This window comes from Pecten maximus, chromosome 8, assembly GCF_902652985.1.
Source record: "Pecten maximus chromosome 8, xPecMax1.1, whole genome shotgun sequence".
NCBI lineage: Eukaryota > Metazoa > Mollusca > Bivalvia > Pectinida > Pectinidae > Pecten > Pecten maximus.
Window position 1 is genome coordinate 38,535,510 of NC_047022.1, and position 19,291 is coordinate 38,554,800.

Below are 19,291 nucleotides of genomic sequence, written 5' to 3' on the forward strand. Positions count from 1 at the left end.
TGTATGTCCATTTAAATAGTTTGTCATATAGAAAAATTAAGTTATACATATAAATGAAAAAGGAAAGATCACTCGTATTTTAATACAAAATATACTTAGATATCATAATTGACAACGTATTATCAATAAAACAAAAATAAACCGGCATTTAGATACACGCAAGCATTGTAGATCATGTACATAATAAACAAATAAACCATAACTACATGTATTATATATAAGCATGGGGATCATAACAAACAATGATAGTTAATCTGTATTTAACCAAATATATGTTAACTCAATCTTAAGTATGTATTTGATCGTCATCAAAAGATCACGACTCATAAACACGTCAAAACGTAATATCCTGTCAATGTGTTTTCAAAGGAAGCAATAAGTTGTTGACCACGCACACATAAACAAAAATATATACAAATATAATATGTTAATTGGGTTTCATATGAAATGAGGACTTTAACGTTTTGGAATTAAGCATGGTTTAGCAAAACGTACCTGAAGATTATAGAAATATAACAGGTTACGTTATTTGATACAGAATGCATAAAGGATTTTAAATGAGTTTTCATTTCGTACAAGATTTTATCTAAGGAGTCTCGGAGGTTTTTATTCTCGCGATCCTTGGTGAGTAAAAATTTAAAAGCAAATCAAGACGAGTTTGATAAAATCTCATATAAAATGAAAACATTTAAGATACTTTTTATCACATATCTCAGAAAAATTACATTTGAGACAGATTTTTAAGTCAAAATGTCGAGGGCTTAATAAAACAGAGACAACCATTTACAATTCATGTATTTGTCCATATCCTGACGTCACAATCAATATCTGACTGGCACAGCCAATGCGAAACGCTCCAGGTTGTATTACACCAGTGACACGCAAAAATATTACATGGACGAACTTACTGGTTAAACAATTCTTCTGATTTTATATGAAATCCATAAAAAGGTTATTGTATCGATATCATTCATAGACATCTATGTGACTTGTTAATAATTAAATCAAACTGTTTCTGTTTCGTAACCCTGCACAATATGGCCAAGAGTTTTTGAGGTATGTAAGCAAACATCAATAAAGATATGGCTCTGAAACTCAATGTAAAAATTCCTCGCATAAATATAGTCCAATATTTAAATCGACATCTATCTGATGGACACATCTGTATATTACAACATAGCTAATGAATTAAGAAACACGTAAAGCGAGTGTTTACGTATGGGTTTCAATCTTTCAGCAGGTATCGTAATTCTTAAAGGTAAATATGAGTTGAAGCTAAGTTAGAATCTGCTTGCTCTCTATACTTTCCGTAAACACACTTAAAGTTATGAGTGTTAGCCGTTGTTAAGGCTGTGTTCATTTTGACTGCCATGGACGTTGTCTGGAAGATTCTGGTTTTCCCGGACTCGTACCAGCCGTAAAGCTCAATTTAAAGGTCATGGTCATTACAGACTGCTTTTCCTTCATTATCACCGAAATACATTTTGAATGTCCCGCGCCCTAGTAGCTGGAATCGGAAAGAGACCGCTTACTCTCTATAGCCTGCGTGCTCTGACTACTTGAGAAGAATGTCTTCTTATCTTTCGGAGAAGGCGAACTACCTGGGCTGAGGTTGAGGTCAATAAGTGCTGGGGATATACAGTTTGCCATATCCATGGACAACGAGTGTTTCCGTTTCCAGAGTGGAAGTGCAGACCCATTTAGTTGGCGAGGTCGAGAGAGGAGATGACCGTTCGAATGTTTCCTTGTGACAACAGTGAAACACCTTTCTTGACTATCGTCCTTCTTTTGACGTATTTCTGACTTGGGACGTATGTTGTTCGTAGAATTTCCGTTTTGAATGACATGTCCATTCCCAGTTAAAAACTTTCCAGAAAATTTCGTTTTCTCACAAGCGTCTACCCTTGTCAGAAGACGAGACGTTCTTACAAGGACGTCGTTGACGCGATTAACTTCTGCTTGTTTCTTCAAAGTTAGCGCATCTGCTCGGATTTCACATGCTTCCTTAGAAATAGCTACAGGTGCCGTTCTGAGAACTTCGTCAAGGGAAGTTTCAAGTTTAGACCTCCTCGATACTATATGTTCATGTAACTCTCGCTGGATTTTTTCTACGATGGTTGTTCCGTGGACAAATATCCGGTCTTTGAGATGCGACGATTTAGTGACGTCCTCAGCAATGTCTGTGATCTCCCGGCTCATGTCGCGAACCTGATTCCGGTACATGGCGATTTTTTCCTCCAGTAATTTTATCCGACATTCGAGAAACTGTACCTGAGACCTGTATGACTCTGACCTGATCTTCATTACGTCATTGTAATCCTGATCAGAACTACCACGTCTCGTCACTTGACCAAAATTATCTTTCACTTGAAGATCTTTTTGAAAATCAGCCATTTTTTTCTTTTCCAAGTCTAATTGATATTGAAGCATGGACAGTTGCTCACATTTAACGGCCATTTGCTTAGCATTACTCTGCATAGTCTCCTTCAGCTCGTTCATCAGACGGCTTTGTTCCTCTAAATTCCTCTCCATGTTGCTTTTCTCATTAAATAGCTGCAGTTTTTCATCTTGTAGCTTTTGGCATTCTTTATTCCGTTGATCTATCTCTAGTTTCAGCCGAAGGATTTCCTGATTTAGTTTCTGAGCTCGGTCCTCAACATTTCGGTTTTTAGTGTTGTTTTGTTCAGCTACTGCCAGCTTCAATCCCTCAATCTTTGAAGTTTGTTCTACAATGACCTTTTCCTTCTGTTGGAGCTCATTCTCTAGCACGTGTTGCCGGGCGTTGAGAGATTTAAGAGCGTCCTGGCCCTTCTCAAGGTCGAGAAGCAGGAAAGATTGCTTGTGTTCCAGCCTCTTCTCGCGCTGTTTATGTACCATGGCTAGGCTGCTGTCGCTCGATTTGTACTGCTCGAGAAGCTCTGTCTTGAATTTGAGTTCCTTTTGCATTTCAGATAATTTGTCCTCGAGATCAAATACCTGTAATGATTGATGCATAGTGTAAGACGTTGTTCGTGCGTGACGATACATATAAATCGAATAATTCTAATATGGTAATATCTTGTCATTTCACCTGTGCTATACCGGTTACGACGTAAGAACCGAAAAGATAAGATTGTGTTTTCTTGTCTAGTTTAAATTTATTTACTTATCACCTAGTAACAATATTAATCAATATTGAATGTAATTTTGACTAAACACAGACATTTACAGTTTGGAAGTTCGACACATTTTCCACGGTTCTTTGAGATTGGCATTACTGTACAGTGGTATTGTATATTATTAATCTGTTAAACACTACCTTTGCGCTGTATGACGTTTTCAGATTGTCCAGTTCAAAGACCATTTCCCCGTGTTCCTGCATTAGGCAGTTATTTAGGAAGCCACGGAGTGCCTTCATTTCATCCTTCGTTAACTTATTGGCCAGGCGCCGGTGTTCACGGAACAGAACTGAAAATGCACGAGAGAACATGTATTATATTTGCAAAATCAATCAAAATACACACGCGATTGTTTATTATTAGGCACAGTACTAGTGCTAAGCTAAGTGGGGTACTTTTTTCTGAAAAAGCATCATGTTTCATAGAAGAGGTCAAATATATCAAATATCAAAATTGAAATAGGAAAGATTATTTGTATACAGGAAGACTATCCAGGGTTATCCATCGATAGCCTTCCTGTATATAAATGTACATACTCTTTCTTTTTTTTCATTCTAATATTCCATATTTTTGTTCTCTTCTATTAAACATGACGCCTTTCATTCAGTTAGATGAGGACGAATTCACCAATGTCGCTAAAAGCCAATACCAATGCTAATAAGAACCCCGAACTGTAAGATATAAAAAATAAATGATGAATGCGAATTTCAAACGGGACGAAAGTTATCCGGTATATGCAGGTAGTATTCAAACATAAGCATCTGAATGTTCCGAGATTGGTTTCAATCTTTCCGATTCAGAGATGGGGTGGGGGGCAATAGTCGACGGTCGTATCGGGATCGAACGCAGGGTCTTAGGGAAAAAACGCTTTCCACATTTTATGTATCATACCATTAAGGAAACACTTAAATTAAGTGGAAGGAATAGCGATATTTCATTAAACTACTTTTGCACGTTTAGGACAGGTACATGTCAAGAAATAGATATTAGTTTTGCTTCGATCAAAATGGCTAAATTTGCTGTCATATCCATGCACATCTTATTGCCATTTCTTATTTTTATGGTAAATAGCCTGCATGTAAGACCCGGGTCATAGAAATTTATTCAATTTACAGAGATGTCTTTATCTCCAGTACGGCACTTCAGCTCCTCTCTCGGTACCTGATCAGGTATTTAATGACATACAACATCAAGGGCCGAAGACAGATTTATATCTCCTTATTCCAGATAATGAGAGCTTCCGGGGCTTCGCACGGTTTATTACCGAGGAAGATTTGGTTTGGGGCATACTGATTAACGGTCAATAGAAACTTACAGGTAACCATAACAACGACAGACCAGCATGCCGTATACTTTGTAACATTAATTAAACAACTTTGTTATTGGTCCGAGTGCTGATGCGCATTTGGTTACCTTGCCAAATAGATTTTTTTATTTCTAACATTTTGATTTGTATTTGAAATCCCCTACATAGTAGCTCTAATGGCCAGGCGTTATTTTCGTATTACTTTTTATGAAACATAAAACAATGTGATTAGTTATAATGAATTTGAGCTATACAACAAGCAAAACTTGAAGCAGAGGCAACTTTCTTTGTTAAACACGTGTAGCGGCAGCTGATGTTTGCATGAGGTTTAAGAGTTTTTACGAAACCGTAGCGTATATACTAGTATACCTGTAATCTAAATTACAGTTAACTGCTACTACTACCTGTAGGAGAGATTGTCCATATCAATTAGTTATGATTTCCCTCGGTATCTTCTGCCATTAAACATTAATTATCTGTTTGATTCATGAACGATCTCCTTTGTAGCATTCCAAAGCTCCATGATCGAATTCTAAGTAAACTACCCATTAATACTACCGTAGCGGTATATATGAGCGGGCATGTTCTGCTGAAATACATCGCAAACAAGTAGTATGTCATTCACGGAATTATGAACGCATTAAACTTGGTTCAGTTTTAAAATACATTTTTATAATTCAATTTAATTCCATTAAATATACATTCTGGCGTGAATAAAAATTCAGTTTCTTTTTATTTTACTACGTTATCTGACATATAGGCACATTTTGATTCTATGTAGATTATGTTTGCTAACTTCCCTTCTAGATTCCAACGTATCTTGGCCCTCCCATTACTTACATTTCGTAGAACATTGGAGCAGATTTATGTTGCTGTTCTATATTAATAATTCGACATATAATATAAGTACCTTGTATACTGTATCTATACTGTATTTATACTGTATCTACACTGTATCTAAACTGTACCTGTACTGCATCTATACTTATCTACACTGTATCTTTACTATAGTTATTACTGAATTCAATCTTAAATACTCATTTGTATTAATTTATCTGCCGTACAGTCCCTTCCCATTGACATTACGACAAACTGTAGACTTGTTACACATTGCACCTTCACAACGTAGGAATATTAAGATATAAACATTCATCGATCACATTCGTATTATATTTGGATTAATTGAAACAAAACCCCTCGAGTTTTCTATATTGATAATGACGCGGCTATCACGTTCGTAGTCTTGGTTTAGGACATGTAACATCTAATAAAACAATCGGTTGGTATTACTGAGTGACATTACAATCAGGTCGGCACCACTTAAAATTCTAAATACCTAAAATTTGTCTAGAGTCTAAGAAAAAAGTTTCACTACGGCAAACCATCAGAGTAGGTGTAAGTGTGGATGAATTACGGTATTGATGTCGTTTATTTATCATAACGACGAGGGGATTAGTGACGGCCACCACCGTACAGTCCATTGATGTTACGGGGGATATTAGAGAGACGTGGGGAGTTTGATTAAAACCCAATCTGTTACATAAAGAAACGCAACACGCAAACTGCACGTCTCATTTTCCATCTGAAACATATTTGGAATTAATATAGAGCCACACAGGGTCTCCGGAGGGTCAGATATTGTATACAGGTGTATTGAGAATGATTGAAATATCACTGTTATACTGTATATGAATCAAAATATTTCTATTAAACACTGTTTACAGTGACTTGATCATTTATTTATTTATTTATTTTTTTATATATTTACAGTCATGATACTTTAGAAACCAGCTCCACAATAGATTCTTGGACTGTCTTGTTTGAACCATATACAGCATAAATATTCTTACTTTCGTGAATGACTCGCGCGTTTATCAAGCATACGTTCGGATATATCACGTTCACGTTCGGATACCCCTGGACTATGAATACTACTTTATAGGTCATACCCGGCGATTGTTTACAATTTGTTTGTAAGATGTACCACCTGTTTATTACAAATGCATCTAATTACTAGTAAATGGTGGGCTGATCTGACTTATAGCCACCCGTATGATAACCGCTAAGGTTAATATTACAACTACTTCTTACGGTTATAATAAAGTAAAACCTATACCATGTTTAATCTATGAACAAATAACGTTAATATGCACATCTTTATATATACTACTTAAATATCTGAATAAACAATTAAGGACATCGACTCTATGTATATATATATATATTATATACTCGGGAATCTGAAGGTACTTGGTCCACTCACCTCCATAAAATGATTTATCGGATATAAAACTAAATCGATATATGATACTGTTTGCGTTCATGCGCGCCCAGCTTTTGTCTGGGTTGTAAACAATGCACTTATATATTTTACGGATTATTTTCTAAACTACCTTATTATGGCAGTCTAAGTTCGACAGGGACTTGTCAGGCAATCAGGGCGAGTATTTAAATACAAAAGAAATAGGACTCGTGTATGTGTTGAGGAATCGATAGGTTTTACCTCACAAACATACATTTCGGTTGTCATGAAAGTCTGGTTCACTCAACCAACAATTGTCGACAATGGCAATTTCCGTTAGCATATCATTATGTTATTATCTCAGATGTATATGATGAATTGACTTACAAATATAGGACATTAACTTACTAATCTAGGACATTGAATTATATATCTAGGACATTGAATTACAAATCCAGGACATTGACTTACTAATCTAGGACATTGAATTACAAATCTAGGACATTAACTTACTAATCTAGGACATTGAATTATATATCTAGGACATTGACTTATATATCTAGGACATTGAATTACAAATCCAGGACATTGACTTACTAATCTAGGACATTGAATTACAAATCTAGGACATTGAATTATATATCTAGGACATTGACTTACTAATCTAGGACATTGAATTATATATCTAGGACATTGAATTACAAATCTAGGACATTGACGTGCAAATCTAGGACATTGGATTACAAATCCAGGACATTGACTCACAAATCTAGGACATTGAATTACAAATCTAGGACAATGATTCAAATGTAGGACATTGACTTACTAATCTAGGAATTGAATTATATATCTAGGACATTGAATTACAAATCCAGGACATTGACTTACTAATCTAGGACATTGACTTACTAATCTAGGACTTGAATTATATATCTAGGACATTGTATTATATCTAGGACATTGAATTATAAATCTAAGACATTGAATTACAAATCCAGGACATTGAATTATAAATCTAGGACATTGACGTACAAATCCAGGACATTGAATTACTAATCTAGGACATTGAATTATATATCTAGGACATTGAATTATATATCTAGGACATTGAATTATATATCTAGGACATTTAATTATATATCTAAGCCATTGACTTACAAATCTAGGACATTGAATTATATATCTAGGACATTGAATTTATATATCTAGGACATTGAATTACAAATCCAGGACATTGACTTACAAATCTAGGACATTTAATTACAAATCTAGGACATTGAATTATATATCTAGGACATTGAATTGTATATCTAGGACATTGAATTATATATCTAGGACATTGAATTACAAATCCAGGACATTGACTTACAAATCTAGGACATTTGATTACAAATCTAGGACATTGACGTACAAATCTAGGACATTGAATTACAAATCCGGGACATTGACTTACAAATCTAGGACATTGAATTACAAATCCAGGACATTGACTTACAAATCTAGGACATTGACGTACAAATCTAGGACATTGAATTACAAATCCAGGACATTGACTTACAAATCTAGGATATTGAATTATATATCTAGGACATTGAATTATATATCTAGGACATTGAATTACTAATCTAGGACAATGATTTACATACCTTAGAGTCGGACATTGATTTACATATCTAGGACATTGAATTACAAATCTAGGACATTGACTTACTAATCTAGGACATTAAATTATATATCTAGGACTTTGAATTATATATCTAGGACATTGAATTATATATCTAGGACATTGACTTATATATCTAGGACATTGAATTATATATCTAGGACATTGACTTACTAATCTAGGACATTGAATTATATATCTAGGACATTGAATTATATATCTAGGACAATGATTTACATATCTAGGGCATTGAATTATATATCTAGGACAATGATTTACATATCTAGGACATTGAATTACATATCTACCTCAGATGTTTTGTCCTACGACAATACCGTACGACCACTGCTCGTATCAAACGTCACAGTTTTTCACATTTAGCTATGTAACCTTCAAACATGGGGAACTTAAAAATGCAATATCAATTTCAATATGAAATTGAACATTAGAAATAATTGTTATCTATGTTAACGGATACCAATATACATTTAGGAACACCACTGAGCTATACGGAAGCGCATTTAGGACACGAGAAATTTACTTTTTAGTGTTTGTGTTTTATTCTGCCCAGGCAGTATAACATTGAGTTACTGGTGCTTTATTCACCTCGATTGGAAACTTGAGAAAACTGTTTAACTGACAAGAAATAGAAAATCAACACATGATAAAACAAGTACAGACTAATGTTATAGAATGGAGGTGAGGGTAACGAGAATGACACAGGCAACAAAACTACCCGTAACGTGGTTAGACGACACACTAGCGCCCCCTGACGGGTGAAATGTGACACGTTTACCGCTCCCGACCGCGTGAGATTTCAAAAACCAGGTGTTTTTACTGTATTTTTTTTGTTTTTTTTTTGTTTCAGTTGCTTACCGATATCGTTTGTCTGCATCTGTCCATTTAACAGGATTTTAGTAAAATATATAGTACTTGTGATTGTTGTACATGTGTATCTAGTTAAAAAGTTGTTTCAGTCCAATATACAAAAATGTGTATAGATATTAAATTACTACATTCAGTATGTTACCGTTAAGATAACCAGGCTTTGTCAAACATGCCATGGACTTTTAATTGCGTGACACTAGCACCTTTCTCGGTTTCCCTTTTAACATATAACATTTATCGAAACTATTCTAAAAGTGATCTGGCTGACATTTATAATAAGTGCAGTCATCTAGAATGTCTTTTTAATTTATATTATTTATTTGTCAGTGTATCTCGTCTGTGTGGAGTGTTAACTCCGGTCCGTGGGCCTTAACAGTTAAAACACACGGGTGAAAGGGACAGATATTACAATGAAATGTTAACACAACTAGCTGTCAAGAGAATATCGATCGAGGTCAAAGCATTCTTATGACATTTATTGTAAATACCATGTCAACAACCTTAATCCAGGTTTCTAACAGTACTTATGACTGGCCACAACGAAACCTAAAACAATACTCAATATCCGGTGTGATGGACTGGCAGTATGACATGTCTTAAGACATTACTATGGTAAACTCTGAATCCTTTTCTAGATTGAATAATTCTCCGACATATCGATCATCCGCGTTAACTCTTTCCTGAATACCTGAAATATGCTTTGATCAATATATTTAGATGAAGTATTATCATTAAAACTGTGATAAAAACCAAACAATATTGTAACTGTAATGGATAAAGTGCTATCCAGTAGGGGATGTAAAAGGGAAATAACTTGAGCGTTCTCTTAAATAATTCTTTATAGTCTGATTCTGTAATTAGGTGCATTTCCGGAATATCTCGATCGCTATTAAAACGCAATTTAAACATTGATTCTGAGTGCGTTATAAAAATTTAAAATATGTCATTCATCATGTGGCGTTTTAAAGCGATGTAGGTGACCGTATCCTTAGCCAAAATAGAAACAGAGAATCATTTTATGAACTTGTACATCCGAACACTGAGTACGTTTATTCTTTAGCAATGTATCTCGTCTCTATTCCATTCAACATTCCTACAGCACCTCCACCCCTATTTCGTCGTCGTATGTCTCCTCAGTGTTAGGATGTGTGTCCTTTAGATGACGTCATGGTATACTTTGTATTATACGATGTCATGGTAAACTGTTTACCAAGTTAATAAATATATCAACAAAATGTTCTCAATGTGCTATTTGTTATAAACAAAGGGTATTTACTTTATACAAAAGCAAGAATATCTAATATATGTTCGAACTGTAATGATACATTGTACAACGTGGGATATCTTACTGTAATGATACAATGTATAACGTGAGATATATTACTGTAATGATACAATGTATAACGTGAAGTATCGTACTGTAATTATACAATGTATAACGTGGGATATCGTACTGTAATGATACAATGTATAACGTGAGGTATCATACTGTAATGATACAATGTATAACGTGAAGTATCGTACTGTAATTATACAATGTATAACGTGGGATATCGTACTGTAATGATACAATGTATGACGTGAGGTATCATACTGTAATGATACAATGTACAACGTGGGGTATCGTACAGTAATGATACAATGTATAACGTGAGGTATCGTACTGTAATGATACAATGTATAACGTGAGGTATCGTACTGTAATGATACAATGTATGACGTGATGTATCGTACTGTAATGATACAATGTATAACGTGGGGTATCGTACTGTAATGATACAATGTATGACGTGATGTATCGTACTGTAATGATACAATGTATAACGTGAGGTATCTTACTGTAATGATACAATGTATAACGTGGGGTATCGTACTGTAATGATACAATGTATAACGTGAGGTATCTTACTGTAATGATACAATGTATAACGTGAGGTATCGTACTGTAATGATACAATGTACGACGTGAGGTATCGTACTGTAATGATACAATGTATAACGTGAGGTATCTTACTGTAATGATACAATGTACAACGTGAGGTATCGTACTGTAATGATACAATGTATAACGTGAGGTATCTTACTGTAATGATACAATGTACAACGTGAGGTATCGTACTGTAATGATACAATGTAAAACGTGAGGTATCTTACTGTAATGATACAATGTACAACGTGAGGTATCGTACTGTAATGATACAATGTATAACGTGAGGTATCGTACTGTAATGATACAATGTACAACGTGGGGTATCGTACTGTAATGATACAATGTATAACGTGAGGTATCTTACTGTAATGATACAATGTACAACGTGAGGTATCGTACTGTAATGATACAATGTATAACGTGAGGTATCGTACTGTAATGATACAATGTATAACGTGAGGTATCGTACTGTAATGATACAATGTATAACGTGGGGTATCGTACTGTAATGATACAATGTATAACGTGGGGTATCGTACTGTAATGATACAATGTATAGCGTGAGGTATCTTACTGTAATGATACAATATATGACGTGGGGTATCGTACTGTAATGATACAATATATAACGTGAGGTATTGTACTGTAATGATACAATGTATAACGTGAGGTATCGTACTGTAATGATACAATGTACAACGTGGGATATAGTACTGTAATGATACAATGCATGATGTGAGGTATCTTACTGTAATGATACAATGTATAACGGGACATAGGAATAATCAAGAAAACAATAGCAATACCCTCTCAATGAAAGATAGTACAATATAAAGAAAAACACAATACATTAAAACAATGGTTTGTGTTGACAATTTACGTTGATGTTATAATATACGAATAACGATGTAGCTGAAGTTGTCACTATTATCGGTTGTAAATGTATGGCCGATGTCTTTAAGTCTAACTGAGAGTTGTCAGTCATTGATTGCTATCTAAAGACTTTCTCTTAATGAGTTCAGCAACGGCACAATTACTCCGAGGATGATTACAGGTATCGATTGTTATACTGGTGTCTACCTGGCCAGATATAATTCCTCATAAAACACGATAAACGATTAATATCCACTAACGAATAAATAACAAGCACGGTTGGGATTAAATCATACACGTACATACATTTCTCTCATATCGCGTTATCACTTCCTGAGAAAAAAGTGTATCTGTTGACATTACGACGAATATAACTGAACCTGAATGGTTTTAGGCTAAAATGTATATCATTGTATGTGTCCGAATTGATTTAATTCACAAATATCCATTGGATACATGATTTATCAAATATGTCATCTTTATCATTGTGGCTCAGCAACTCGGGCCACGGCCTGATGTTCCTGTTATTACTGCAGCTGAGATTTGATCAGTGTCAACAGGAAGATGAGGTCTGTACCAATACAACTATCACAAAGTATAACAGATATAGATAGGTAATCATTTTCAGACATTGCTGTTTGTATAGATCGACGACCGTTAATAGTTTAACGGTTTCATGATTATATATGTTTACATGGTGGACATAGACGAGATTAATTGATAAACGCTTAAGGCTAGATTTCTGATTTTTATGATTTATATCATAAAGATGTAATTGTGGGGAAATGTGTAAATTATGTAAAAATGAAATAACGTTTCACGAAATGTTTAAACGGAAAGTCATCTCCTGCAAACGGGACTGTTTTTGAAGAGCAACATCAGTATTTTTTTTTTATTTTTTTTTTATATATTTTTTTATTTTTTTTTAAAACCTTTGTCACTATATAAAATAAAAGTGGTACACTATGAGTAATACTGTCCTTTTGTGATGATACTACAGTAATCTCGTGTCATCAGTGCCAGCACCAAATCTACTTATTTAACATATTTTATACACCAAACCGTATTACACAAATCATTGCCATCGTTGGCTTCATTTGTCAGTCAATTTTCTTTTAAACAATGTACAGTATAGGGAATATGTGCCGATTATTTCATATGTCGAGATGTAACTGGGAGTTATCTGTTTGGGTCAGCCATCCCCGAGTAATGTGGACAATATTTCTTGGTGAAATATTTATGTGCCTAGCTGATACATCCACCTCGCCTGTGTGTCACAGTTAATCCGATTAGCCGGACCTTTATAGCAGAAATCTATACCTTCGATTCACTCTGTACTATACACCGCGCAGAGGGTTTAATTATTCAAATATCATTGATATGAATTGAATAGACATTTATTCAATTAATCGATCTTCACGATCATTCAGTACCTTGTATGTCAAAATTTTGGAATTATTTCGACAATTTTTCGACGTTAGATATACACACCAATTTTACGAAGAGAACTTTCACGCTAATTACGACGTTACATATATATATTAATTTTACCATATGTAACTTTCACGTTAATTACGACGTTACATATATATATTAATTTTACAATATGTAACTTTCACGTTAATAACGACGTAACATGTATATATTAAGTTTAAAATATGTAACTTCCACGTTAATTATGACGTTACATAATTAAACAATGTACATATTATATTTAGAAAAGTAACCATCACGTTAATTACGACGTTACATATGCATATCAATTTTAGGAAGGTAACTTCCACGTTAATTATGACGCTACAACATGACACCACATCGCTACAGATCACGTAACATTTTTGCATGTGTCATTAGTGTAATAGTTTGATATGGACAATGGTGTTACGTCACAAATTGAAAATGGCTCAGCAAAATAGTTGACTTTTCCTTCACATTTTCACTTTAAAATCTATCAAAATGTAAGTTTTTTTAGTTATGTGTTGAAAGTTATCTTAAGTTTGCGTTTGTTTTCATTCCATATGATATTTTATGAAACTCGTCCCGAAGTTTTAATTTTCGCTCGCTACACACCACATTGATTACTACAATGTATGACGCCACAACGCTACATATCTTGGTGTGACGTAAATTTCGTCTGTGATAAGAGAAAGAAACGCCAAACCAAGATACACCATTGTCTCATTTTCATATGAAACTGAAAATAAATAGCAACTCTGTCCATTCCATTTGATATAATATAATAAATCGTCCAAAGAAAGTTCCGTAAATATAGAGATTCAGGATAGTCCCTTTGTCTTACATTATCACATGATTTATAACGATGATGTATTTCATAAAATACATTAATTACTACTGATTTTGATTCTGACCCTATACATTAGTACATCATTACATCACACTTAACGTTATATCCCATTTATTACTGTCTACATTTCACACAATTCTTACAATTATATCATTACAATAAAAATGCCATTAAATGACACCCGATATACCAATACAAGTTTGAATGTAAAACTTATAGCCAATATGTCATTGTGAAATCATACAGAGCATCATTCATACAGTTATACTGCTAAATCATGCTTACATTAAAATCCTTAAATAACTAGGGTCAATGTGGGATATAGTTCTCACGATCGACCCACAAAGGAAACTGGAATTGCACATTTAATTTAATTTTGATATTCAATTCATAACTTTTTCTGCTTTGTGATACTTTAAAAGTAGCTATGGCATTGCGCATGTGACATCTACTTGAATAGGTTTCCCACTGGTAGTATTAACAATAAAACCAACAACATTGTATTATATTATATCAATGGTAACGTAGTAGGATCTTGGGTGAACTGTACATTATATATATAGTAGTTTATCAATAACGTCAAAAGACCAGGCTTTTAGACATTCTGAATCTTCGTTTGTTGTCAATACAGAAGAATAAGCTTTGGTATGAACAGATAATCGTCACGTCACTAGAATAAAAAAGAAAAGAAATTAAACTGAATCTTCAGATGTGAATTATATTTCAGGACGGGTTCTTCGGGTGTGATGTTGAAGCATAGTTTTTATCTGAGCAGGAAGTATACTCGTTTATGGTTAAAATTGTGAGGACTGTGGGAATAAATATTTAAATGCGGAAGGTACGTTTTAGAAACTGACAGTTATATATAGGTTAGTTTAAATCAATTTTATTGCATAATGGCAAATGGATTGGACAAAAGTTATGCAACTTACCAACGTCCTTTCCGTAACAAATGTGTATATACAATGTTTCACGTGACATAATTATTAAACTTTTTTTAAACAAAAGGTTGGAAAATGTAAAGCAGCGAAATAGATTGTGAACACCAAGTATGATATAATGTTTATCGTTTATGCATGCAAGAGGTTTCAGTGGCCCTGACGGCGCAAGTAAAACACTGTAACGTATACTAGATTTACATTTTGTACATCAATAGTGTTTCATTACAAGTTACCAACATTTAACAATACCTTCTATTCCTGGTAAGTCGTTCATTGTTAACTAATGCCTCCTCAGCTTCCTCAGCTTCCTCCTCTTCCTCCTCACTCTCGACTTAGCCTTGGTTACTAATCCCTCCTCATTCTCGACTTGGCCTTGGTTACTTGGCCTCAGCCTCCTCTCCTCCTCCTCCTCCTCACTATCGTCTTAGCCTTGTACTGATCTGACAGTGTACGACAGATAAAATCGATGTCCAAGTAGAGCCTATAGAGATTTGTAATCCTTGCATATTGCAGTTCTCCGAATGTTGTTTAATTTCCATATATGGTAATTCGACTTCCTCGTATGTAGCAAGATTTGTTTGGTGTAGTTTTACTCTAAACGCGTTTACGTAAATCCCCACGACGCCTGCTTTTAAAAACCATGTCCATTTTCTGGGTAAATCCCCAAGAAGGAAAAACAGATATGTGTATGACAAATATATAAATCTTGTCCATCTATATAATCCAACGTTCTCCTTTTCAAAGAAAAACCAAATCTTTTTCAGTGAAGAATCAGGTGAATCATTTGTCTAGTGCAGGTAATACAGACGGTTTTTATAAGGCTGTTGTCAATAATACGATGGATTCCGTGTTACCATGGATACAGGCTTCACGGAGTGATAATTGTCATCACGATGACGCCTAAATAGACGAACGATACATGGTTACACAAATGGTATTGTTTTGAACACATCCATACCCAAACACGTACCTCTGTTACGACTGATGGTATGTATGATCGACACGTTTTACCTGTTCAGGTAAACAGTGGAAACTGTGTTAGATACCCTACGTCATCACCCCGTTTTGTGGTGTTTCTAACCCGTACACTCAAATGATAAGGTAAACTATTATTTATTTGAAGTTGATAGCGATTTGTTTCATAATCATAATACATTGTACATTAAAATGTCTGTCTGATAGTTATCATTATCACAAAACCATATACTCTTAGACACACTATACTGGGTATATAATAACAGTTTAATTATTGATTGTGCATGTCCAGCTATACAATTTGTACACATATATTTGTATATATGTATGTGTACATATGTATTTGTATATATGTATGTGTACATACATTGTATGTATTTGTATATATGTATTTTACATATATATGTGTATTTGTAAATGTGTATGTGTAAATGTGTATTTGTACACATGTACAAAAATTATTTGTACATAATATTTATATGTATATGACTGTATACATGTATATGTATTTGTATATGTCTGCATATTTGTATTTGTATATGTCTGTATATTTGTATTTGTACATGTCTGTATATTTGTATATGTCTGTATATTATGTATTTGTATATGTCTGTACATATGTATTTGTTTATGTCTGTATATTTGTATATGTCTGTACATATGTATTTGTATATGTCTGTATATTTGTATATGTCTGTATATTTGTATATGTCTGTACATATGTATTTGTATATGTCTGTATATTTGTATATGTCTGTATATTTGTACATGTCTGTATATTTGTTTATGTCTGTATATTTGTATATGTCTGTATATTTGTATATGTCTGTATATTTGTTTATGTCTGTATATTTGTATATGTCTGTACATATGTATTTGTTTATGTCTGTATATTTGTATATGTCTGTATATTTGTATATGTCTGTATATTTGTACATGTCTGTATATTTGTACATGTCTGTATATTTGTATATGTCTGTATATTTGTATATGTCTGTATATTTGTATATGTCTGTATATTTGTACATTTTGTATATGTCTGTATATTTGTATATGTCTGTATATTTGTATATGTCTGTATATTTTGTATATGTCTGTATATTTGTATATGTCTGTATATTTGTATTTGTATATGTCTGTATATTTGTATATGTCTGTATATTATGTCTGTATATTTGTAATGCGTATATGTTATTTGATATGTCTGTATATTTGTATATGTCTGTATATATGTATTTGTATATGTCTGTATATGTATTTGTATATGTCTGTATATTTGTACATTTTGTATAAGTCTGTATATTTGTATATGTCTGTATATGTATACATTTGTATATGTCTGTATATTTGTATATGTATATGTCTGTATATTTGTATATGTCTGTATATTTGTACATTTTGTATATGTCTGTATATTTGTATATGTCTGTATATATGTATTTGTATATGTCTGTATATGTATACATTTGTATATGTCTGTATATTTGTATATGTATATGTCTGTACATTTGTATTTGTATATGTCTGCATATGTATTTGTACATATGGATTTGTATATGTGTGTATATTTTTATTTGTATATATGGATTTCTATATTTGCGTTGCTTATTTATATGGTATTAATTCGATGTCTTTACCGTTTCACCTGACAGAGCGATTCCAGCGACGCGTGATTAATTCCCGCACCTTACCAATGACGGTCTGTACAGGTAAATTTACATAATAATGACGCCTCTGTGCATGCGCACAGACGGAGTTGCAATGGATATACCTTTTATCATTAAAAGCCATCTTTACAATATTTGTTCATGGGTAAGGGGAGAAAGCGGGCTCGATAATGTCGTCTTTGATCACAGCAAACCTTGTGCAATTTAGCTTGTAATGGTATGTAAGAAAATAAATACAAAAGCAAGTACGTTAAATGTAGCTCGAATGACATGGCGATATTGCGTGTAGAAATCATTGACAGGTAATATTTATATATATTTGAGAAATATATAAATTTTCCTTTTCACCGCAGACACCCATCACAGTAATCTGGCGTCGTTTATCTGTTCCGTGGGGTTCCATCTCGTCATGCCATTGTAATGGTAGAGCCAAAGGACGCTAATCTCACAACACTGACAGCACATTCCCAAAACACCTGGCACCCCTATCAAACACATTTTTCCTTTTTTTTTCCTCAATTCAAATTAGTTTAGATTACTTTTATTCCTTTTCATTTAAAATGACAAGTGTTCTACTAAACGAGAGTTTTATGGTAGCGTTTGATGGTAGCGGTTGTTGGTTTTGCTGTGCAGGAAGCCCGTATAAATATGTCTAGCTAACGGATAAAACGAGATCTACAGTCATAAACTAACCGAGGAAAAGATAAACAACAAACCCATATACATGTGTACTGGTTGAGGTTCTGTGATGAGAATAACTGCTTTTACAATTCAATTATTGCTATTGTTTTATTATCATATCCGGAACAAGGGAGCTCATTCCCGTCCCCCAATCACATTACATTTTGTACATACAAAGATATAAACAAACAGGATTTTATCGTATGGCTATTTATGGATATTCAAAGTAAGTAAAGACGTAGATCATCAACGATCTTTTTCTGTTCTTATTGGAACAATTAAAACTTATTTTAATACCATGTTCTTAGCTTTAAGTACTACACATCTGCCCATTGACGTATCGGTTATCTCCCCTTACAAATGTAAGAACACTGTCAAAATGTAACTTGGAAAAACTTCTCTTACGGACATGGTCAGTAAGGCGGGGTAAACTTAGCAGTCGATTGTTTAATCTGAGTGTAATACATGTATTTCCGTCAATAACGATTGGAAATATTTTCTAGGACTAAGCCAAAAAACTAATATAAGCTACATCTGTAAAACATTGACTGTGTCCATCAATTGTTGATACCAGGTAATATATTTTATTGTTGTTGTTTATATAGAAATATAGACAATCTGTTTATATATCAAACTTACTTATTAATAAAGTCAAGAATCCA

At 33.7% G+C, this 19,291-nt stretch overlaps 1 protein-coding gene across 1 annotated transcript; it reads right to left on the bottom strand.

Moving 5' to 3' along the window:
- Nucleotides 1–56: 56 nt before the first annotated feature.
- LOC117333444 (spindle assembly abnormal protein 6 homolog) lies at nucleotides 57–16,169 on the bottom strand. The gene is made up of 3 exons (XM_033892739.1): nucleotides 15,556–16,169; nucleotides 3,299–3,447; nucleotides 57–2,976 (listed from the first exon to the last, which is right to left on the bottom strand). Exons 1-3 carry the CDS (start codon nucleotides 15,578–15,580, stop codon nucleotides 1,501–1,503), a joined length of 1,650 nt encoding a protein of 549 aa, XP_033748630.1. The 5' UTR covers nucleotides 15,581–16,169; the 3' UTR covers nucleotides 57–1,500.
- Between the last annotated feature and the right edge of the window lie 3,122 nt (nucleotides 16,170–19,291).